The following is a 25480-nucleotide window of genomic DNA, read 5'->3' as shown; positions in this document are numbered from 1 at the left end:
CAATTTGCACGAGCTCACCAAAATTGGACTATTGAAGACTGGAAAAATGTTGCCTGGTCTGATGAGTCTCGATTTCTGTTGAGACATTCAAATGGTAGGGTCCGAATTTGGCGTAAACAGAATGAGAACATGCATACAGCATGCCTTGTTACCACTGTGCAGGCTGGTGGTGGTGGTGTAATAGTGTGGGGGATGTTTTTTGGGCACACTTTAGGTCCCTTAGTGCCAATTGGCCATCGTTTAAATGCCACGGGCTACCTGAGCATTGTTTCTGGCCATGTCCATCCCTTCATGACCACCATGTACTCATCCTCTGATGGCTACTTCCAGCAGGATAATGCACCATGTCACAAAGCTTGAATCATTTCAAATTGGTTTCTTGAACATGACAATGAGTTCACTGTACTAAAATGGCCCCCACAGTCACCAGATCTCAACCCAAAAGAGCATCTTTGGGATGTGGTGGAACGGGAGCTTCGTGCCCTGGATGTGCATCCCTCAAATCTCCATCAACTGCAAGATGCTATCCTATCAATATGGGCCAACATTTCTAAAGAATGCTATCAGCACCTTGTTGAATCAATACCACATAGAATTAAGGCAGTTCTGAAGGCAAAAGGGGGTCCAACACTGTATTAATATGGTGTTCCTAATAATTCTTTAGGTGAGTGTATATATATATATATATATATATATATATATATACACACACACACACACATATATATATATATATATAAAATTACAGCACTCATTCACCCCTGTGGTTGCAATGTTTTATAGCTTTATGAGGGCTTGTTTTTTGCAGCAGAAGTTGTAGTTTTTAATGGCGTCATTTTGGGGTACACATAACTTTGTTTAACTTATATTAACTCTTTCTATGAGGGAGATGGGAAAAACAGCAATACTGCCACAGTGTTTTTACGTTATAAATTTTACAGCGTTAATTTTTCGGTATTAACATAATATATTTATTCTCTGGATCAGTAATACCAAACACATATAGTTTTTTTCTGTTTTACTACTTTTTTGCAATAAAACCCACTTTTTTTTTTTTAAAGAAAAAAATGTTTTTGCATTGCCGCTTCCCAAGACCCGTAGCTTTTTTAGTTTTCTTTCTATAGAGTTGTGTGAGGGCTTGATTTTTGTGGGACAAATTTCATTGGTATCATTTTAGAGTAAATGACGCTTTTTGATCGCTTGTTATTTCCGTTTTTTCGGTGGCAACTAAGAATAAATTAGCAATTCATTTTTTTTTACGTCATTCACCGTAGGGGATAATTTATGTGATATTTATGTAGTCCGAGTCGTAATGGACACGGCAATACCAAACATATGGGGGAGATTTTTTTTCAATTTATTTTTTATTATTTTAATGGAGAAAAAAGCATAATTTTTTTAATGGGAGTTTTTTATTGAAAAAATGTGGGGTTTTTGTGTGTTTTTTTTTACCACTTAATAGTCCCACAATAGTCCCACAAGGGGATTATAACAGACACCATTTTGATTGATTTAAAAATGCAATGTATTATCCCTATAGTACATTGCATTTTAATGTCAGTGCTATTCTGACATTGACCAACAGGCTGCGCCAGAGAGGCCCCAGCCAGCCTTCACGCACATCGTCACCTTGCTATCGCATTTGTGGGGTGCCAATGGGAGACAGAGGGAGTCTGTTCCCTCTGTCAGCACTTTACATGCTCCGTGCGCCATTGCCCACGGCATGTAAAGTGTTAAACAGCTTCGATCGGCGCTCCTGTGAGAGCCAAGCCCACGCTCCCCACTGCATGGGAGACCAGTGCATCGCTTATACTGGGCCACCGTAAAAAAGCGGCGGCCCAGCCTAAGGCCCCTTAGTGACCGCAGTAAAAAGGCGTATGGGTGGTCACTTAGGGGTTAAAGTTCGGCGTACAAGGTTCAGACTCTCTAAGAATTCTGTTATGGATTCCTCTACCACGGTCCATAAGTTATGGTCTGTGGTAGCGGAATCCATAACAAAATTCTTAGATAACCCGAACCTTGTACGCCGAATTTGAAACACAAGTTCACTCATCCCTAACTGTGACCACAGGGGCAATAAAGCGTTTTTTCTTTTCACAAATTTTTTGGGAGAGTGCTACAATTTTTTAAAATTCTTAGATTGTTCTGGATATTTGGCCTGATGTGCTGCCATTGTCATAAAATCCTTCCATGCCTTGAACTACAGAAACAAGTTCCATATCAATGACATTACAAAATGTTAACCTGCTAGGGAAAAATGCTGTAATTGTACGCTACCACTGCAAATTCTATATGCCGATATGGGGTCTTTTCCGATCCGTGCCCTGCTTATGCTGATGCAGGCTCACTGTATTTGGGCCGCTGAGCTACTCAAAACTCCTCTCTCCCATGGTTGGGGGCAGTATCCTCAGCCTGCCTCTGTCGTCTATTGGTCAAGCGGTCCTCTGTTTGAACTACAAAGGGAGGATTCCGATGTACTTCTAGGATGTAGAAAACTAAGAAAGATGCATAGAAATAGGAGTGACAATTGTAAAGGGCCGCAGAAAACCGCACTTCTACTTACCAAATGCGTTTCGGAGCTAACATGCTCCTTCCTCAGTGGTAATAGATAAGTGTTTGCTTGATTGAGTTTTTATAAGATTGTTCATTAATTAGGAGGGCGGTATTTGCCATAATTGATATATTTTCCAATACCTGGACTGGAATTAAATCTATACTTAACTAGATGGTGGACCTCCTAAAAGGGCATTTTACATTATCATATATTATCAGATGATAGTATGCAACATAAAAAGAACATAAAATAAAAACATAATGCAAAGATATACCCAAACTAAAATAAAACCATAACACAAAAATCACCTGTGCGTTTTTTATGTGATTTCTAATATTTTTTGTGAACAGTTCTCCATATTCATTTTACTGTCTTTATAATCATGTTCATTTGAAAAAGATCCATTAAAGGCCTAAATTTCACATGATGCATTGATTTTATTTTCCTTTCTTATGTAAATGTAATTATTTATTTTTTACATAAGAAAGGAGAACAATCACTAGAAAACAAACAAAAATAATCGGAAAAAAATGAAAAACAGACATATTTGGTATCACCGCGTCCGTAACAACCTGCTCTATAAAAATACCACATGACCTAACCCCTTAGGTGAACACAAAATAAATAAAGTAAAAACTGTAAAAAAAATGCCATTTTCACCTTACATCACAAAAAAGTGTAATAGCAAGAGATCAAAAAGTCATATGCACCCCAAAAGTGTCAATCAAACTGTCAATCTCATCATGCAAAAATTATACCCTACCTGTAACAATCGCCCAAAAAATTTAAAAAACTATGGCTCTCAGTCTATGGAGACACTAAAACATGATAACATGATTATTATTTTTTTGTTTCCAAAATGCTTTTACTGTGTAAAACTTAAATAAAAATACACATTAGGTATTGCCGCGCCTGTAACAACCTGCTGTATAAAAATATCACAAGAACTAATACCTCATTTGGACACCGGAAAAAAAAAACTGTTAACAAAGCACAAAAAGTGCAATACCAAGCGATCAAAAAGTCATATGCACCCTAAAAATAGTACAAATCAAACCATCATCTCATCCTGAAAAAAAATGAGCCCCAACAATAGACAGTCGCCCAAAAAAGAAATTAAAAAAACTATAGCTTTCAGAATATGGAGACACTAAAATATATAATTTTTTTCAAAAATGCTTTATTATGTAAAACTGAAACAAACAACCAAAAAAAGTTGGCATATTTGGTATTGTTGCATCTGTAACAACCTGCTCTCTATAAAAATAGCACATGATCTAACCTGTCAGATGAACATTGTATATAACAAAAAATAAAAACCGTGCCAAAACAGCAATTTTTTGTTATTTTGCCTCACAAAAAGTGTAATATAGATCAACCAAAAATCATATGTACCCTAAAATAAACTTTTTTAGAGTTTCTACTCTAGGGGTGCATCAGGGGATTTTCAAATGGGACATGGCAACCTAAAATGATCCCAGTGAAATCTGCCTTCCAAAAACCACATGGCGCTCCTTTCCTTCTGCGCCCTGCTGTGTGCCCCTACAGCAGTTTACGATCACATATGGGGTGTTTCTGTAAACTACAGAATAATTTTTTTTGGGCTGTTAGCCCTTGTTTTGTTACTGGAAAAAATGGATTAAAATGAAAAATCTGCCAAAATAGTGAAATTCGGAAATTGCATCTCCATTTTCCATTAATTCTTGTGGAACACCTAAAGGGTTAACAACGTTTGTAAAATCAGTTTTGAATACTTTGAGGGGTGTAATTTCTAAAATGGGGCCATTTTTTTGTGTTTTCTATTATGTAAGCCTCACAAAGTAACTTCAGACCTGAACTGGTCCTGAAAAAGTGGGTTTTGGAAATTTTCTGAAAAGTTTCAAGATTTGCTTCTAAACTTCTAAGCCTTCTAACGTCCCCAAAAAATAAAATGGCATTCACAAAATGATCCAAACATAAAGTAGACATATGGGAAATGTAAAGTAATAACTATTATATGAGGTATCACTATCTGTTTTAAAAGCAGAGACATGATGGGTATACTACAGCAGGGTCCACATCAGTTTCTACTCATTTCACACCTGCTTCCTCAGGTGGTACAATAAACATTATTAATCATTTGAAAACCAAGCTGATTTGAGGTAGAACTGGAGGATGTTTTGGTTTTCAGCTGCTACATGTGTCTATAACCTTAATAAATAACTATTGTCAGCTTTTACCTGAAGAGTTATGTATAACATATTATATGTATAAAATATGTTATTTTCCCTAATAACCTATATTTTGTATTTTTACTCCACAGATGCAAGCATGTATGCACATTATCTATTTAATGCATTTGATGCTGCCCAGTCTGGGTCAGTAAAATTTGAGGTAAGTCATTTCTTATTTATAAGTGTACTTTTTAAAAAGCGATGACTAGGTTAATTATGTGAGCCATGCAGGGAACATGTGCTATTTCCCCCTGGTCTAGTGCATCCACTATTTTACCTCTACCTTACCCAGTTGGATTTGGCGGGGTGACAGCCAAGCAGAATTGTTTGCTGCTTAAAGCAGTTTTCTTGCCTGTGCAACTACTGTTTACTAGGCAGATTAGTTCCAACACTACATGACAACCCTTAACTTGACACATGTAGTAGGAAGGAAGGGGGTGGGAGCGATACTGTGCACTGCTGCTGTTCGGGACAGGAGGCTGTTCATGAAGAAGGAGGAGGCAGATAAGTCCCTGGTGTGGGATAGAGGCTGATACAGACATGGAAGGGTCAAAAAGACCCAACCTTGTTGCTGGGGTGCTGCCTTATTTCTGCCAAAAGGAACATTGAGAGTATAAGGTACAGATGGCTTTTTGGGAGAAATAATGGAGGCTAGGTATTTTCCAGTGAAGCTGACCCCACATGATCAGATCCCTAAAGGCAGCAGACTGGACTCTAATGGTATGGCAGCTACTGCACCTCTAGCAACTTGGCCAGGTGCAAATTAAGCTTGTGCACCTTCGGATTTCAGTGGCTGTAATATGGGGGAAGATTGCTCCAATAAACCAGGTGCATGAGCCAGCCCAGGGTTAAAGAAAACGGATGTTTATTTTCCAAAACAAAACTAGGTACAGCTTCCAGCAGCCAAGGGGAAAACAAACCAAACTTAAAGTTTGCTTCATTCAGCACAACATAATCAGTAGAACAGTCCGTTCAAAATAAAGGTATTTTTACCCTGGGTTCTTTTTAATCCGTAGTAGATTTCAGTCGGCTTTCCTGCCAAAGTTTCCAGCTCTGTTCACAGCCAGCCACAGCAGTTTGTCCACCACACCACCCCTCACTCACTTCCTTGTCTTCTTATCAGGAGAGTGAGTTAACCCTGTGGGTACTGGATCCCAGGTAGTGCTTTCTTAAAGGCACTACAACCCAAATAATGGTGATACATATCTGTCACTGAGGACCCAACCTTGGCATCCTCTTCACCCCGCATACCATTATCGATGGCTGACAAAGTAGTGGAGGAGGACTCTGAGCAGGAAAAGCAGAAAGCAATGACGATGATGTGAAGGACACTGATGTGACACTGTACTACCTGTGGATTCGGCCTGGCAGCAGCAAGGTTCACCGGGAGAAAGAGAAGAACTCTTGTTGCTGGTTTCACTAGAGATGAGCAAATAGAAGTTGACGAAGTGGAATTTGATTTGAATTTAAGGAAAAATTTGATTCGCACCGAATCCAAATTTCCTAGCGCTTCATGGTAAAGAATCTCATTTTTTCCTAAAATGGCTGCTGCACGTGTTAGGACATGGAGCAAAGAACTCTGGGAATGGCGGATCAGCTATTTTGGATTCTGCCATTTTCCAGTGTGCTTAGTGCAAGGAGAGACGTCAGCAGGCGCTAGGGACAGTGCTAGGAAAGACTTCATTGTGCTGAAAAAATGATTTACAAGTTCAGGGATAGATAGTCAAGGTGTGGGGAAAGGATAGGGAGGCATCATCTACACCAGGCATGCTCAACCTGCATCCCTCCAGCTGTTGCAAAACTACAACTCCCAGCATGCCCGAACATCCTACAGCTATCAGCCTACAGCAGGGCATTGTGGGAGTTGTAGTTTTACAGCAGCTGGAGGGCCGCAGGTTGAGCATCCCTGGTCTACACTATAAAAGGAGAACAGGGTGCAATAGGAGAGTGTACAGCCTGGGTAATAGGAGAGATTCTATTACACCTTGCTGCACTAATTGGGGATCCAAATTGCAGTTATACTGTTGCTTTTAGGTTGTTTGCACTACTCTAATTCCAGCAAACCTTGTTTGTGAGTGGGGTGCAAGTTCTGTGTGATACAGCCATTTACGGGGTGTATTAATTGGAAAGATACGTACGTCCTATTAGTTGTCCTGCGTTGATTTTGCATTGTTTTACCGTTTTGGGGGGGGGGGGGTGTATTAATAGGAAAAAAAGAAAAGAAAAAATTGAAGTGCCATTCAGCTGTGAAGTTACATTGTACTACAACCATTTACTTGGAGTATTAAAAGGAAATTAGCCGTTCTGCGGTTTATTGTGATTGTTATATTTTTTTTTTGGGGGGTGTAGAAATAAGAAAAAGAATAGGTCTTAATTTCTGTTCTGCAGTAAATTTACATTATAGAGCCATTTATGGGGTGTATTGAAGGAAAATAAACCTACTTCCTATTATCTTTTCTGCGGTCAGAAAAAAAAATATATGTCTTAATTGCCTTTCAGCAGTGAAGTTACATTGTACTACAGCCATTTACATGGTGTATTAAAAGGAAATGTATGTACGTCCCATTAGCCGCTCTGCAGTGAATTGTGATTGATATATTTTGTTTTTTGGGGGTGTAGTAATAGGAAAAAGAATACGTCTTAATTGCCGTTCTGTGGTGAATTGTGACAATATATTTTTTTTGGGAAGGGGGGGGGTTATTAATCAGAAAAAAAAGGTATGTCTTAATTGCCACTCAGTGGTGAAGTAAAATTGTACTACAGCCATTTACGTGGTGTATAAAAAGGCAATATATACGTACGTCCCATTAGCCGTTCTGCTATCACGATCGGCTTGACTATCACATATGTGACACAGAGGGAGGGAAAGAGGAAGGCCCTGCCCAAGTGAGAGGGAAGGTGGTGACCCCTGACTCACCTTGCGGCTGGCACCTGGCTGCCCTGACGTCCCTAGACGGGTTCCTCACCCGTACGCCGATCACGTGCCTAAAACCCTGGCTTTCCCTAAGATGAGCCCTAGATAGTGAACAGGGCGGTGGGAACACTAGTCCGCACCACTAGCTCTAAAGGAAAACACCAAGGGGAGGACAGACAATACAGACTAAACATATAATCCCAGGTGGGCGACAACAGGAGACAACAAAAAGCCCAACAGGGATCCGGAGGGTAGCACTCTGGAACAACAACCAGGATTCACAGCTCCAGTGGGTCAGTATAGAAGTCCAGGCAGGAAGCTCTATAACTGGCAACTAGAGAAGTGTGAGAGGAGAATATAAGGAGGTTTGGAGTGGCAGACAAGAAACAGCTGAGGAGGAGAAGCTACGGATCCCTGAGTGAGACAAAAAGGATTGCAAGGCAAACACATAAAACAATCACTAAGAAACCACGTGATCTTTAGACATAGAGCGCGCAGCCACCCGCTGCGACTTCCTGACCCCGGGTATAACGGAGTCAGACGTGGCTCTTGACACCCTCGTGACATCTGCGGTGAATTGTGATTGTTATTAGGGTTGAGCGAACCCGAACTTTAGGATTTTTGGACCCCGGACACGAACCCGAACATTTCAGTAAAAGTTCGGGTTTGGTGTTCGGCGCTTTCTTGGCGCTTTTTGAAAGGCTGCAGAGCAGCCAATCAACAAGAGTTTAACTGTGTGCCCTTAGAAGCCATCACAGCCATGCCTACTAATGGCAAGGCTGTGATTGGCCAGTGTAGCATGTGACCCAGCCTCTATATAAGCTGGAGTCACGTAGCGCTGCACATTACTCTGCTGTTAACAGTGTAGGGAGAGGAGGCGGCTGGTGATTTCAGGGAGAGAATAGGAGAGAATCTTTGTTCAAAACGTGAATCTAACTCAGCGATCTACATACATTTTGTTGTGTGGGTGCAGGGCACAATTTTTTTATCCTGCCCTGAGCCCAGTGGCCATTTTATGCAAGATCAGTGCACCATCACTGCATCTGAGCTTTTGTGACATTGAAATCCAAGCTTGAAAACAGCACTAATTATCTGGTTGTATAAAATCACCCTTTTTTGGCAATATACAACATCTGGTGCATTTGCAGGATTAGTCAGTGTGCAATTTGAGCTAGAAATACAGCCATATTTTTCTGAGTTTTTTAAAACACACTTTTTTGCCAAAATACACAATTTTTCTGGCCTTGCACCATCAGCACGTGTGAAATTCCAGGGTTATATACTGCTGTAATATTTCGTTATTAATCAAATACCCATTTTTGGCACAAATCTTTAATTGCAGCCTAGTGTGGGTCAGGGCGTGTGAGATACAACCTTTATATGCAGGGGTTATATTCTTCTATTAATAAAACACCCTTTTTTGGGCAAAATACACAATTGTTGCGCCCTTGCAGCATCAAGATGTTTGAAATTCCAGGGTTATATACTGCAGTCATATTCAATTATTAACCCCTTCAAGACCAAGCTAGTTTTCACCATAAGGACCAAGCCACATTTTGCAAATCTGACATGTTTCACTTTATGTGGTAATAACTCTGGAATGCTTTTACTTATTGTTTTGTCGTGACATATTGTACTTCATGTTAGTGGTAAATTTGAGTCAATATGTTTCACCTTTATTTATAAAAAAAAAGCCAAAATTTACAGAAAATTTGGAAAAATGCGCAATTTTCTAAATTTGAATTTCTCTGGTTATCTGACAGACAGTGGTAACTTACAAAATAGTTATTACTTTACTTTTACCATATGCTTACTTCATGTTTGCATCATTTTGTAAATGTAATTTTATTTTTTTGGGATGTTAGAAGGCTTAGAAGTTTAGAAATGTTTTAGAAGTTTTAAAAAAATTTCTGAACATTTCCAAAACCCACTTTTTAAGGACCAGTTCATGTCTGAAGTCACTTTGTGAGACTTATATAATAGAAACTACACCCCTCAAGGTATTCAAAACTAATTTTACAAACGTTGTTAACCCTTTAAGTGTTCCCCCAGAATTAATGGAAAATGGAGGTGAATTTTAAAAATGTCACTTTTTTTGCAGATTTTTCACTTTAGATCCATTTATCCTGCAATTCAGCATGGGTTAACAGCAAAATAAACCTTAATATTTGTTACCCTGATTCTTAAGTTTACAGAAACACCCCATATGTGGTTGTAAAGTGCTGTATGAGCACACAGCGGGGCTCAGAATGGGAGGAACACCGTATAGCTTTTGGAAGGCAGATTTTGCTGCAATAATTTTCAGGCACCATGTCGCATTTGAAGACACCCTGAGGCACCCCAACAGTTAAAAAACACCCAAAGTGACCCAATTATGGAAAATACACCCCCTAAGGAATTTTTCAAGGGGTACACTGAGCACTTTGGCCCAATAACCGTTTCATAGAATTTAGAAAGACTTGGCAGCGAAAATGAAAAATTTCATATTTTACAAGAATATCACGCTTTAGGCCCAAATTTGTCATTTTAACAAGGGGTATCAGGAGAAAATGCACCCCATAATCTGTTAGCCATTTTCTCCTGAATACGTCAACACCCTATATGTGGTTGTAAAGTGCTGTATGAGCACACAGTGGGGCTCAGAATGGGAGGAACACCGTGTGGCTTTTGGAAGGCAGATTTCGCTGGGATAATGTTCAAGTACCATGTCGCATTTGAAGACACCCTGAGGCACCCCAACAGTTAAAAAACACCAAAAGTGACCCCACTATGGAAAATACACCCCCTAAGGAATTTTTCAGGGGGTGCACTGAGCACTTTGGCCCAATAGCCGTTTCATAGAATTTAGAAAGACTTGGCAGTGAAAATGAAAAATGTCATTTTTTACAAGAATATCTCGCTTTAGGCCCAAATTTGTCGCTCACAGTCTTGCCATGCCCCTGGCCCGTTTCGAAGCTCTTCTAAGATTCCTACACTTCAGCAATAATAATGAATGCCAACCCCCAAGCAACCCCAGTTATGAGAGACTCTTTAAAATTAGGCCAGTGGTTGACCACTACAATTCCAAATTTGGTAAGTATATACCACCCAAAAATGTCTCTCAGTGGATGAATCATTGGTCCACTTCAAAGGCCGATTACATTTCCGCCAGTACCTGCCCAATGAAAGGGCTATGTATGGTGTGAAGTTGTATAAGGCCTGTGAAAGTGTATCTGGGTATACACTGCGCTTTTGTATTTACGAGGGAAAAGATTCCAAAATTGAGCCACCAGATTGTCCCCCGGTTCTGGGTATAAGTGGGAAGATAGTATGGGATTTAGTCCACCCCCTGCTGGACCAAATACCAGATACCATCTGTATTTGGACAACTTTTACAAAAGTGTCCCTCTCCTGAAGTGCCTTGCTGCCAGAGGCATAGTCACATGTGGCACAATTAGAAGAAATCAAAAAGGGCTCCCTAAATCCTTTATAGATCAGACAGTGCGTCGTGGGGAAAGCAGGGCTGTTTGCTCAGAAAATTTGATGCTGCTAAAATACAAGGACAAACGGGATGTTCTTGTGTTGACTAGTCAGTTACATTTTCTTAAGAAATTCAGCAATTTTCAGGTGTGATGTTCCATTGCTATACCTATTAGATAGGAAAAAATATCAAAAACTTGTCAGTTACATTTTCTTGACAAATTCACCAATTTCTGGGTGTAATGTACTACTTCTATACCTATTAGACCAGGAAAAAAAGAATATAAAAATTGTCAGTTACTTTTTCTTGAGAAATATAACTATTTTTGGGTGTGATGTACCAATGCTATACCTATTATACCAGGAAAAAATATATAAAAATTGTCAGTTACATTTTCTTGAGAAATCCAAGAATTTTTGGGTGTGATGTACCAATGCTATACATAGTAGACTGGTTAAAAAAATAAAATGTCAGTTACATTTTCTTTATGAATGCACCAATTTTTAGGTGTGATTTACCACTTCTATAAATTTTAGACCAGTAAAAAAATATAAAAATTTTCAGTTATATTTTCTTGATAAATTCACCAATTTTTGGGTGTGATGTACCACTGCTATAGCTAGTAGACTTGTAAAAATAAATATTTGTCAGTAACATTTTCTTGAGAAATTCACAAATTTTTGAGTGTGATGTACCATTTCTATAACTATTAGGCAAGAAAAAATATATATAAAAATTGTCAGTTACATTTTTAGTTCAAAATCAACTAATTTTGGGTGTGATTTACCACTTTGTCAGTTACATTTTCAGTTACATTTTCTGGTGAAATTAACCAATTTTTAGATGTGATGTACCACTGCTATACCTAGTAGATTAGTTAAAAAACAAAAAAATTGTCAGTATACATTTTCTTGAAAAATTCACCAATTTTTGGGTGTGATGTACCACTTCTATACCTATTAGACAGGGAAAAAAATTGTCAGTTACATTTTCTTGAAAAATTCACAAATTTTTGGATGTGATATACCACTTCTATACGTATTAGGTAGGAAAAAAAATCAAAAACTTGTCAGTTACATTTTCTTGAGAAATTCACCAATTTCTGGGTGTAATGTACTACTTCTAAACCTATTAGACCAGGAAAAAAAAATATAAAAATTGTCAGTTACTTTTTCTTGAGAAATATAACTATTTTTGGGTGTGAAGTACCAATGCTATACCTATTATACCAGGAAAAAAAAATATAAAAATTGTCAGTTACTTTTTCTTGAGAAATATAACTATTTTTGGGTGTGATGTACCAATGCTATATATAGTAGACTGGTTAAAAAATAAAATGTCAGTTACATTTTCTTTATGAATGCAACAATTTTTAGGTGTGATTTACCACTTCTATAAATTTTAGACCAGTAAAAAATTATAAAAATTTTCAGTTATATTTTCTTGATAAATTCACCAATTTTTGGGTGTGATGTACCACTGCTATAGCTAGTAGACTTGTAAAAATAAATATTTGTCAGAATACATTTTCTTGAAAAATTCACAAATTTTTGGATGTGATATACCACTTCTATACGTATTAGGCAGGAAAAAAAAATCAAAAACTTGTCAGTTACATTTTCTTGAGAAATTCACCAATTTCTGGGTGTAATGTACTACTTCTAAACCTATTAGACCAGGAAAAAAAATATAAAAATTGTCAGTTACTTTTTCTTGAGAAATCCAAGAATTTTTGGCTGTGATGTACCAATGCTATAAATTTTTTTTTTTTTTTTTTTACTGGTCTAAAATGTATAGCATTTATTACATCACACCCAAAAATTCTTGGATTTCTCAAGAAAATGTAACTGACAATTTTTATATTTTTTTTTCCTGGTCTAATAGGTTTAGAAGTAGTACATTACACCCAGAAATTGGTGAATTTCTCAAGAAAATGTCTAAACCAGTAAAAAAATATATAAAAATTGTCAGTTACATTTTCTTGAGAAATTCACTAATTTTTGGGTGTGATATACCACTTCTATACCTATTAGGCAGGAAAAAAAATCAAAAACTTGTCAGTTACATTTTCTTGAGAAATTCACCAATTTCTGGGTGTAATGTACTATTTCTATACCTATTAGACCAGGAAAAAAAAATATAAAATTGTCAGTTACTTTTTCTTGAGAAATATAACTATTTTGGGGGTGTGATGTACCAATGCTATACATAGTAGACTGGTTAAAAAATAAAATGTCAGTTACATTTTCTTTATGAATGCACCAATTTTTAGGTGTGATTTACCACTTCTATAAATTTTAGACCAGTAAAAAAATATAAAAATTTTCAGTTACATTTTCTTGAGAAATTCACCAATTTCTGGGTGTAATGTTCTACTTCTAAACCTATTAGACCAGGAAAAAAAAATTGTCAGTTACTTTTTCTTGAGAAATATAACTATTTTGGGGGTGTGATGTACCAATGCTATACATAGTAGACTGGTTAAAAAATAAAATGTCAGTTACATTTTCTTTATGAATGCACCAATTTTTAGGTGTGATTTACCACTTCTATAAATTTTAGACCAGTAAAAAAAATATAAAGATTGTCTGTTATATTTTCTTGATAATTTCACCAATTTTTGGGTATGATGTACCACTTCTATACCTATTAGGCAGGAAAAAAATAAAATCAAAAACTTGTCAGTTACATTTTCTTGAGAAATTCATCAATTTCTGGGTGTGATGTACCACTTCTATACCTATTAGACAGGAAAAAAAATTGTCAGTTACATTTTCTTGAAAATTTCACAAATTTTTGGATGTGATATACCACTTCTATACATATTAGGTAGGAAAAAATAATCAAAAACTTGTCAGTTACATTTTCTTGAGAAATTCACCAATTTCTGGGTGTAATGTACTACTTCTAAACCTATTAGACCAGGAAAAAAAATATAAAAATTGTCAGTTACTTTTTCTTGAGAAATATAACTATTTTTGGGTGTGAAGTACCAATGCTATACCTATTATACCAGGAAAAAAATATATAAAAATTGTCAGTTACATTTTCTTGAGAAATCCAAGCATTTTTGGCTGTGATGTACCAATGCTATAAATTTTAGACCAGTAAAAAAAAATATAAAAATTGTCAGTTACATTTTCTTGAGAAATCCAAGAATTTTTGGGTGTGATGTAATAAATGCTATAAATTTTAGACCAGTAAAAAAAATATAAAAATTGTCAGTTACATTTTCTTGAGAAATTCACAAATTTTTGGGTGTGATGTTCCACTTCTATTCTATTAGACAGGAAAAAAAATTGTCAGTTACATTTTCTTGAAAAATTCACAAATTTTTGGATGTGATATACCACTTCTATACCTTTAAGGCAGGAAAAAAAACAAAAACTTGTCAGTTACATTTTCTTGAGAAATTCACCAATTTTTAGGTGTGATGATCTACTGCTATACTTAGTAGACTGGTAAAAATACAAATTTGTCAGTTACATTTTCTTGAAAAACACGCCAATTTCTGGGTGTGATGTACTACTTCTATACCCATTAGACCAGGAAAACAAGAATATAACAATTTCAGTTACTTTTTATTGAGAAATACAACAATTTTTGGGTGTGATGGTACACTGCTATACCTAGTAGACTGGTAAAAATAAAAATTTGTCAGTTACATTTTCTTGAGAAATTCACCAATTTTTGGGTGTGATTTACTACTTTAATACCTATTAGACAAGGAAAACAAGAATATAAAAATTTCAATTACTTTTTATTGAGAAATACAACAATTTTTGGGTGTGATGGTACACTGCTATACCTAGTAGACTGGCAAAAATAAAAATTTGTCAGTTACATTTTCTTGAGGAAATCACCAATTTCTGGGTGTAATGTACTACTTCTAAACCTATTAGACCAGGAAAAAAAAATATAAAAATTGTCAGTTACTTTTTCTTGAGAAATATAACTATTTTTGGGTGTGAAGTACCAATGCTATACCTATTATACCAGGAAAAAAATATATAAAAATTGTCAGTTACATTTTCTTGAGAAATCCAAGAATTTTTGGCTGTGATGTACCAATGCTATAAATTTTAGACCAGTAAAAAAAAATATAAAAATTGTCAGTTACATTTTCTTGAGAAATCCAAGAATTTTTGGGTGTGATGTAATAAATGCTATAAATTTTAGACCAGTAAAAAAAATATAAAAATTGTCAGTTACATTTTCTTGAGAAATTCACCAATTTTTAGGTGTGATGATCTACTGCTATACTTAGTAGACTGGTAAAAATACAAATTTGTCAGTTACATTTTCTTGAAAAACACGCCAATTTCTGGGTGTGATGTACTACTTCTATACCCATTAGATCAGGAAAACAAGAATATAACAATTTCAGTTACTTTTTATTGAGAAATACAACATATTTTGGGTGTGATGGTACACTGCTATACCTAGTAGACTGGTAAAAAAAAAAATTGTCAGTTACATTTTCTTGAGAAATTCACCAATTTTTGGGTGTGATTTACTTTTTTAATACCTATTAGACAAGGAAAACAAGAATATAAAAATTTCAATTACTTTTTATTGAGAAATACAACAATTTTTGGGTGTGATGGTACACTGCTATACCTAGTAGACTGGCAAAAATAAAAATTTGTCAGTTACATTTTCTTGAGGAAATCACCAATTTTTGGGTGTGATGTACCACTTCTATACCTATTAGACAGGAAAAAAAATCAAAAATTTGTCAGTTACATTTTCTTGAAAAATTCACAAATTTTTGGATGTGATATACCACTTCTATACCTATTAGGCAGGAAAAAAAATCAAAAACTTGTCAGTTACATTTTCTTGAGAAATTCACCAATTTCTGGGTGTAATGTACTACTTCTATACCTATTAGACCAGGGAAAAAAAATATAAAAATTGTCAGTTACTTTTTCTTGAGAAATATAACTATTTTTGGGTGTGATGTACCAATGCTATATATAGTAGACTGGTTAAAAAATAAAATGTCAGTTACATTTTCTTTATGAATGCAACAATTTTTAGGTGTGATTTACCACTTCTATAAATTTTAGACCAGTAAAAAATTATAAAAATTTTCAGTTATATTTTCTTGATAAATTCACCAATTTTTGGGTGTGATGTACCACTGCTATAGCTAGTAGACTTGTAAAAATAAATATTTGTCAGAATACATTTTCTTGAAAAATTCACAAATTTTTGGATGTGATATACCACTTCTATACGTATTAGGCAGGAAAAAAAAATCAAAAACTTGTCAGTTACATTTTCTTGAGAAATTCACCAATTTCTGGGTGTAATGTACTACTTCTAAACCTATTAGACCAGGAAAAAAAATATAAAAATTGTCAGTTACTTTTTCTTGAGAAATCCAAGAATTTTTGGCTGTGATGTACCAATGCTATAAATTTTTATATTTTTTTTTTTACTGGTCTAAAATGTATAGCATTTATTACATCACACCCAAAAATTCTTGGATTTCTCAAGAAAATGTAACTGACAATTTTTATATTTTTTTTTCCTGGTCTAATAGGTTTAGAAGTAGTACATTACACCCAGAAATTAGTGAATTTCTCAAGAAAATGTCTAAACCAGTAAAAAAATATATAAAAATTGTCAGTTACATTTTCTTGAGAAATTCACTAATTTTTGGGTGTGATATACCACTTCTATACCTATTAGGCAGGAAAAAAATCAAAAACTTGTCAGTTACATTTTCTTGAGAAATTCACCAATTTCTGGGTGTAATGTACTATTTCTATACCTATTAGACCAGGAAAAAAAAATATAAAAATTGTCAGTTACTTTTTCTTGAGAAATATAACTATTTTGGGGGTGTGATGTACCAATGCTATACATAGTAGACTGGTTAAAAAATAAAATGTCAGTTACATTTTCTTTATGAATGCACCAATTTTTAGGTGTGATTTACCACTTCTATAAATTTTAGACCAGTAAAAAAATATAAAAATTTTCAGTTACATTTTCTTGAGAAATTCACCAATTTCTGGGTGTAATGTTCTACTTCTAAACCTATTAGACCAGGAAAAAAAAATTGTCAGTTACTTTTTCTTGAGAAATATAACTATTTTGGGGGTGTGATGTACCAATGCTATACATAGTAGACTGGTTAAAAAATAAAATGTCAGTTACATTTTCTTTATTAATGCACCAATTTTTAGGTGTGATTTACCACTTCTATAAATTTTAGACCAGTAAAAAAAATATAAAGATTGTCTGTTATATTTTCTTGATAATTTCACCAATTTTTGGGTGTGATGTACCACTTCTATACCTATTAGGCAGGAAAAAAAAAATCAAAAACTTGTCAGTTACATTTTCTTGAGAAATTCATCAATTTCTGGGTGTAATGTACTACTTCTATACCTATTAGACCAGGAAAAAAAAATTGTCAGTTACTTTTTCTTGAGAAATATAACTATTTTTGGGTGTGATGTACCAATGCTATACATAGTAGACTGGTTAAAAAATAAAATGTCAGTTACATTTTCTTTATGAATGCACCAATTTTTAGGTGTGATTTACCACTTCTATAAATTTTAGACCAGTAAAAAAATATAAAAATCGTCAGTTATATTTTCTTGATAAATTCACCAATTTTTGGGTGTGATGTACCACTGCTATAGCTAGTAGACTTGTAAAAATAAATATTTGTCAGTAACATTTTCTTGAGAAATTCACAAATTTTTGGGTGTGATGTACCATTTATATACCTATTAGGCAAGAAAAAATATATATGAAAATTGTCAGTTACATTTTTAGTTCAAATTCAACTATTTTTGGGTGTGATTTACCCCTTTGTCAGTTACATTTTCAGTTACATTTTCTGGTGAAATTAACCAATTTTTAGATGTTATGTACCACTGCTATACCTAGTAGATTAGTTAAAAAACCAAAAAATTGTCAGTATACATTTTCTTGAAAAATTCACCAATTTTTGGGTGTGATGTACCACTTCTATACCTATTAGACAGGAAAAAAAATTGTCAGTTACATTTTCTTGAAAATTTCACAAATTTTTGGATGTGATATACCACTTCTATACATATTAGGTAGGAAAAAATAATCAAAAACTTGTCAGTTACATTTTCTTGAGAAATTCACCAATTTCTGGGTGTAATGTACTACTTCTAAACCTATTAGACCAGGAAAAAAAATATAAAAATTGTCAGTTACTTTTTCTTGAGAAATATAACTATTTTTGGGTGTGAAGTACCAATGCTATACCTATTATACCAGGAAAAAAATATATAAAAATTGTCAGTTACATTTTCTTGAGAAATCCAAGAATTTTTGGCTGTGATGTACCAATGCTATAAATTTTAGACCAGTAAAAAAAAATATAAAAATTGTCAGTTACATTTTCTTGAGAAATCCAAGAATTTTTGGGTGTGATGTAATAAATGCTATAAATTTTAGACCAGTAAAAAAAATATAAAAATTGTCAGTTACATTTTCTTGAGAAATTCACAAATTTTTGGGTGTGATGTTCCACTTCTATTCTATTAGACAGGAAAAAAAATTGTCAGTTACATTTTCTTGAAAAATTCACAAATTTTTGGATGTGATATACCACTTCTATACCTTTAAGGCAGGAAAAAAAACAAAAACTTGTCAGTTACATTTTCTTGAGAAATTCACCAATTTTTAGGTGTGATGATCTACTGCTATACTTAGTAGACTGGTAAAAATACAAATTTGTCAGTTACATTTTCTTGAAAAACACGCCAATTTCTGGGTGTGATGTACTACTTCTATACCCATTAGACCAGGAAAACAAGAATATAACAATTTCAGTTACTTTTTATTGAGAAATACAACAATTTTTGGGTGTGATGGTACACTGCTATACCTAGTAGACTGGTAAAAATAAAAATTTGTCAGTTACATTTTCTTGAGAAATTCACCAATTTTTGGGTGTGATTTACTACTTTAATACCTATTAGACAAGGAAAACAAGAATATAAAAATTTCAATTACTTTTTATTGAGAAATACAACAATTTTTGGGTGTGATGGTACACTGCTATACCTAGTAGACTGGCAAAAATAAAAATTTGTCAGTTACATTTTCTTGAGGAAATCACCAATTTTTGGGTGTGATGTACCACTTCTATACCTATTAGGCAGGAAAAAAAATCAAAAACTTGTCAGTTACATTTTCTGGAGAAATTCACCAATTTCTGGGTGTAATGTACTACTTCTATACCTATTAGACCAGGGGAAAAAAATATAAAAATTGTCAGTTACTTTTTCTTGAGAAATCCAAGAATTTTTGGCTGTGATGTACCAATGCTATAAATTTTAGACCAGTAAAAAAAATATAAAAATTGTCAGTTACATTTTCTTGAGAAATCCAAGAATTTTTGGGTGTGATGTAATAAATGCTATAAATTTTAGACCAGTAAAAAAATATATAAAAATTGTCAGTTACATTTTCTTGAGAAATCCAAGAATTTTTGGGTGTGATGTAATAAATGCTATAAATTTTAGACCAGTAAAAAAAATATAAAAATTGTCAGTTACATTTTCTTGAGAAATTCACAAATTTTTGGGTGTGATGTTCCACTTCTATTCTATTAGACAGGAAAAAAAATTGTCAGTTACATTTTCTTGAAAAATTCACAAATTTTTGGATGTGATATACCACTTCTATACCTTTAAGGCAGGAAAAAAAACAAAAACTTGTCAGTTACATTTTCTTGAGAAATTCACCAATTTTTAGGTGTGATGATCTACTGCTATACTTAGTAGACTGGTAAAAATACAAATTTGTCAGTTACATTTTCTTGAAAAACACGCCAATTTCTGGGTGTGATGTACTACTTCTATACCCATTAGACCAGGAAAACAAGAATATAACAATTTCAGTTACTTTTTATTGAGAAATACAACAATTTTTGGGTGTGATGGTACACTGCTATACCTAGTAGACTGGTAAAAATAAAAATTTGTCAGTTACATTTTCTTGAGAAATTCACCAATTTTTGGGTGTGATTTACTACTTTAATACCTATTAGACAAGGAAAACAAGAATATAAAAATTTCAATTACTTTTTATTGAGAAATACAACAATTTTTGGGTGTGATGGTACACTGCTATACCTAGTAGACTGGCAAAAATAAAAATTTGTCAGTTACATTTTCTTGAGGAAATCACCAATTTTTGGGTGTGATGTACCACTTCTATACCTATTAGGCAGGAAAAAAAATCAAAAACTTGTCAGTTACATTTTCTGGAGAAATTCACCAATTTCTGGGTGTAATGTACTACTTCTATACCTATTAGACCAGGGGAAAAAAATATAAAAATTGTCAGTTACTTTTTCTTGAGAAATATAACTATTTTTGGGTGTGATGTACCAATGCTATATATAGTAGACTGGTTAATAAATAAAATGTCAGTTACATTTTCTTTATGAATGCACCAATTTTTAGGTGTGATTTACCACTTCTATAAATTTTAGACCAGTAAAAAAATATAAAAATTTTCAGTTATATTTTCTTGATAAATTCACCAATTTTTGGGTGTGATGTACCACTGCTATAGCTAGTAGACTTGTAAAAATGAATATTTGTCAGTAACATTTTCTTGAGAAATTCACAAATTTTTGGGTGTGATGTACCATTTCTATAACTATTAGGCAAGAAAAAATATATATAAAAATTGTCAGTTACATTTTTAGTTCAAATTCAACTAATTTTGGGTGTGATTTACCACTTTGTCAGTTACATTTTCAGTTACATTTTCTGGTGAAATTAACCAATTTTTAGATGTGATGTACCACTGCTATACCTAGTAGATTAGTTAAAAAACAAAAAAATTGTCAGTATACATTTTCTTGAAAAATTCACCAATTTGTGAGTGTGATGTACCACTTCTATACCTATTAGACAGGAAAAAAAATTGTCAGTTACATTTTCTTGAAAAATTCACAAATTTTTGGATGTGATATACCACTTCTATACGTATTAGGTAGGAAAAAAAATCAAAAACTTGTCAGTTACATTTTCTTGAGAAATTCACCAATTTCTGGGTGTAATGTACTACTTCTAAACCTATTAGACCAGGAAAAAAAATATAAAAATTGTCAGTTACTTTTTCTTGAGAAATCCAAGAATTTTTGGCTGTGATGTACCAATGCTATAATTTTTTTTTTTTTTTTTACTGGTATAAAATTTATAGCATTTATTACATCACACCCAAAAATTCTTGGATTTCTCAAGAAAATGTAACTGACAATTTTTATATTTTTTTTTCCTGGTCTAATAGGTTTAGAAGTAGTATATTACACCCAGAAATTGGTGAATTTCTCAAGAAAATGTATAAACCAGTAAAAAAAAAATATAAAAATTGTCAGTTACATTTTCTTGAGAAATTCACTAATTTTTGGGTGTGATATACCACTTCTATACCTATTAGGCAGGAAAAAAAAATCAAAAACTTGTCAGTTACATTTTCTTGAGAAATTCACCAATTTCTGGGTGTAATGTACTATTTCTATACCTATTAGACCAGGAAAAAAAAATATAAAAATTGTCAGTTACTTTTTCTTGAGAAATATAACTATTTTGGGGGTGTGATGTACCAATGCTATACATAGTAGACTGGTTAAAAAATAAAATGTCAGTTACATTTTCTTTATGAATGCACCAATTTTTAGGTGTGATTTACCACTTCTATAAATTTTAGACCAGTAAAAAAAATATAAAGATTGTCTGTTATATTTTCTTGATAATTTCACCAATTTTTGGGTGTGATGTACCACTTCTATACCTATTAGGCAGGAAAAAAAAAATCAAAAACTTGTCAGTTACATTTTCTTGAGAAATTCATCAATTTCTGGGTGTAATGTACTACTTCTATACCTATTAGACCAGGAAAAAAAAAATTGTCAGTTACTTTTTCTTGAGAAATATAACTATTTTTGGGTGTGATGTACCAATGCTATACATAGTAGACTGGTTAAAAAATAAAATGTCAGTTACATTTTCTTTATGAATGCACCAATTTTTAGGTGTGATTTACCACTTCTATAAATTTTAGACCAGTAAAAAAATATAAAAATTTTCAGTTATATTTTCTTGATAAATTCACCAATTTTTGGGTGTGATGTACCACTGCTATAGCTAGTAGACTTGTAAAAATAAATATTTGTCAGTAACATTTTCTTGAGAAATTCACAAATTTTTGGGTGTGATGTACCATTTATATACCTATTAGGCAAGAAAAAATATATATGAAAATTGTCAGTTACATTTTTAGTTCAAATTCAACTATTTTTGGGTGTGATTTACCACTTTGTCAGTTACATTTTCAGTTACATTTTCTGGTGAAATTAACCAATTTTTAGATGTTATGTACCACTGCTATACCTAGTAGATTAGTTAAAAAACCAAAAAATTGTCAGTATACATTTTCTTGAAAAATTCACCAATTTTTGGGTGTGATGTACCACTTCTATACCTATTAGACAGGAAAAAAAATTGTCAGTTACATTTTCTTGAAAAACACGCCAATTTCTGGGTGTGATGTACTACTTCTATACCCATTAGACCAGGAAAACAAGAATATAACAATTTCAGTTACTTTTTATTGAGAAATACAACAATTTTTGGGTGTGATGGTACACTGCTATACCTAGTAGACTGGTAAAAATAAAAATTTGTCAGTTACATTTTCTTGAGAAATTCACCAATTTTTGGGTGTGATTTACTACTTTAATACCTATTAGACAAGGAAAACAAGAATATAAAAATTTCAATTACTTTTTATTGAGAAATACAACAATTTTTGGGTGTGATGGTACACTGCTATACCTAGTAGACTGGCAAAAATAAAAATTTGTCAGTTACATTTTCTTGAGGAAATCACCAATTTTTGGGTGTGATGTACCACTTCTATACCTATTAGGCAGGAAAAAAAATCAAAAACTTGTCAGTTACATTTTCTGGAGAAATTCACCAATTTCTGGGTGTAATGTACTACTTCTATACCTATTAGACCAGGGGAAAAAAATATAAAAATTGTCAGTTACTTTTTCTTGAGAAATATAACTATTTTTGGGTGTGATGTACCAATGCTATATATAGTAGACTGGTTAATAAATAAAATGTCAGTTACATTTTCTTTATGAATGCACCAATTTTTAGGTGTGATTTACCACTTCTATAAATTTTAGACCAGTAAAAAAATATAAAAATTTTCAGTTATATTTTCTTGATAAATTCACCAATTTTTGGGTGTGATGTACCACTGCTATAGCTAGTAGACTTGTAAAAATGAATATTTGTCAGTAACATTTTCTTGAGAAATTCACAAATTTTTGGGTGTGATGTACCATTTCTATAACTATTAGGCAAGAAAAAATATATATAAAAATTGTCAGTTACATTTTTAGTTCAAATTCAACTAATTTTGGGTGTGATTTACCACTTTGTCAGTTACATTTTCAGTTACATTTTCTGGTGAAATTAACCAATTTTTAGATGTGATGTACCACTGCTATACCTAGTAGATTAGTTAAAAAACAAAAAAATTGTCAGTATACATTTTCTTGAAAAATTCACCAATTTGTGAGTGTGATGTACCACTTCTATACCTATTAGACAGGAAAAAATTTTTGGATGTGATATACCACTTCTATACCTTTCAGGCAGGAAAAAAAACAAAAACTTGTCAGTTACATTTTCTTGAGAAATTCACCAATTTTTAGGTGTGATGATCTACTGCTATACTTAGTAGACTGGTAAAAATACAAATTTGTCAGTTACATTTTCTTGAAAAACACGCCAATTTCTGGGTGTGATGTACTACTTCTATACCCATTAGACCAGGAAAACAAGAATATAACAATTTCAGTTACTTTTTATTGAGAAATACAACAAATTTTGGGTGTGATGGTACACTGCTATACCTAGTAGACTGGTAAAAATAAAAATTTGTCAGTTACATTTTCTTGAGAAATTCACCAATTTTTGGGTGTGATTTACTACTTTAATACCTATTAGACAAGGAAAACAAGAATATAAAAATTTCAATTACTTTTTATTGAGAAATACAACAATTTTTGGGTGTGATGGTACACTGCTATACCTAGTAGACTGGCAAAAATAAAAATTTGTCAGTTACATTTTCTTGAGAAATTCACAAATTTTTGGGTGTGATGTACCATTTCTATAACTATTAGGCAAGAAAAAAAATATATAAAAATTGTCAGTTACATTTTTAGTTCAAATTCAACTAATTTTGGGTGTGATTTACCACTTTGTCAGTTACATTTTCAGTTACATTTTCTGGTGAAATTAACCAATTTTTAGATGTACCACTGCTATACCTAGTAGATTAGTTAAAAAACAAAAAAATTGTCAGTATACATTTTCTTGAAAAATTCACCAATTTTTGGGTGTGATGTACCACTTCTATACCTATTAGACAGGAAAAAAAATTGTCAGTTACATTTTCTTGAAAAATTCACTAATTTTTGGATGTGATATACCACTTCTATACCTATTAGGCAGGAAAAAAAAATCAAAAACTTGTCAGTTACATTTTCTTGAGAAATTCACCAATTTCTGGGTGTAATGTACTATTTCTATAACTATTAGACCAGGAAAAAAAAATATAAAAATTGTCAGTTACTTTTTCTTGAGAAATATAACTATTTTGGGGGTGTGATGTACCAATGCTATACATAGTAGACTGGTTAAAAAATAAAATGTCAGTTACATTTTCTTTATGAATGCACCAATTTTTAGGTGTGATTTACCACTTCTATAAATTTTAGACCAGTAAAAAAAATATAAAGATTGTCTGTTATATTTTCTTGATAATTTCACCAATTTTTGGGTGTGATGTACCACTTCTATACCTATTAGGCAGGAAAAAAAAAATCAAAAACTTGTCAGTTACATTTTCTTGAGAAATTCATCAATTTCTGGGTGTAATGTACTACTTCTATACCTATTAGACCAGGAAAAAAAAAATTGTCAGTTACTTTTTCTTGAGAAATATAACTATTTTTGGGTGTGATGTACCAATGCTATACATAGTAGACTGGTTAAAAAATAAAATGTCAGTTACATTTTCTTTATGAATGCACCAATTTTTAGGTGTGATTTACCACTTCTATAAATTTTAGACCAGTAAAAAAATATAAAAATTTTCAGTTATATTTTCTTGATAAATTCACCAATTTTTGGGTGTGATGTACCACTGCTATAGCTAGTAGACTTGTAAAAATAAATATTTGTCAGTAACATTTTCTTGAGAAATTCACAAATTTTTGGGTGTGATGTACC

General features: G+C 33.3%; 1 protein-coding gene across 1 annotated transcript in view; it reads left to right on the top strand.

Annotated features, from left to right (window-relative positions):
• KCNIP1 (potassium voltage-gated channel interacting protein 1) overlaps nucleotides 1–25480 on the top strand; it is a 528645-nt gene that overhangs the window by 280415 nt on the left and 222750 nt on the right. The window contains exon 5 of the mRNA XM_044277299.1: nucleotides 4857–4927. Within this exon, the coding sequence (XP_044133234.1) occupies nucleotides 4857–4927 (71 nt within the window). The remainder of the gene's footprint in view (nucleotides 1–4856; nucleotides 4928–25480) is intronic.

This window comes from Bufo gargarizans, chromosome 2 (genome assembly GCF_014858855.1).
Source record: "Bufo gargarizans isolate SCDJY-AF-19 chromosome 2, ASM1485885v1, whole genome shotgun sequence".
Classification (NCBI taxonomy): Eukaryota; Metazoa; Chordata; class Amphibia; order Anura; family Bufonidae; genus Bufo; species Bufo gargarizans.
Note: the sequence above shows the minus strand (reverse complement) of the source record. Positions and strands in the feature narration are given on the sequence as shown.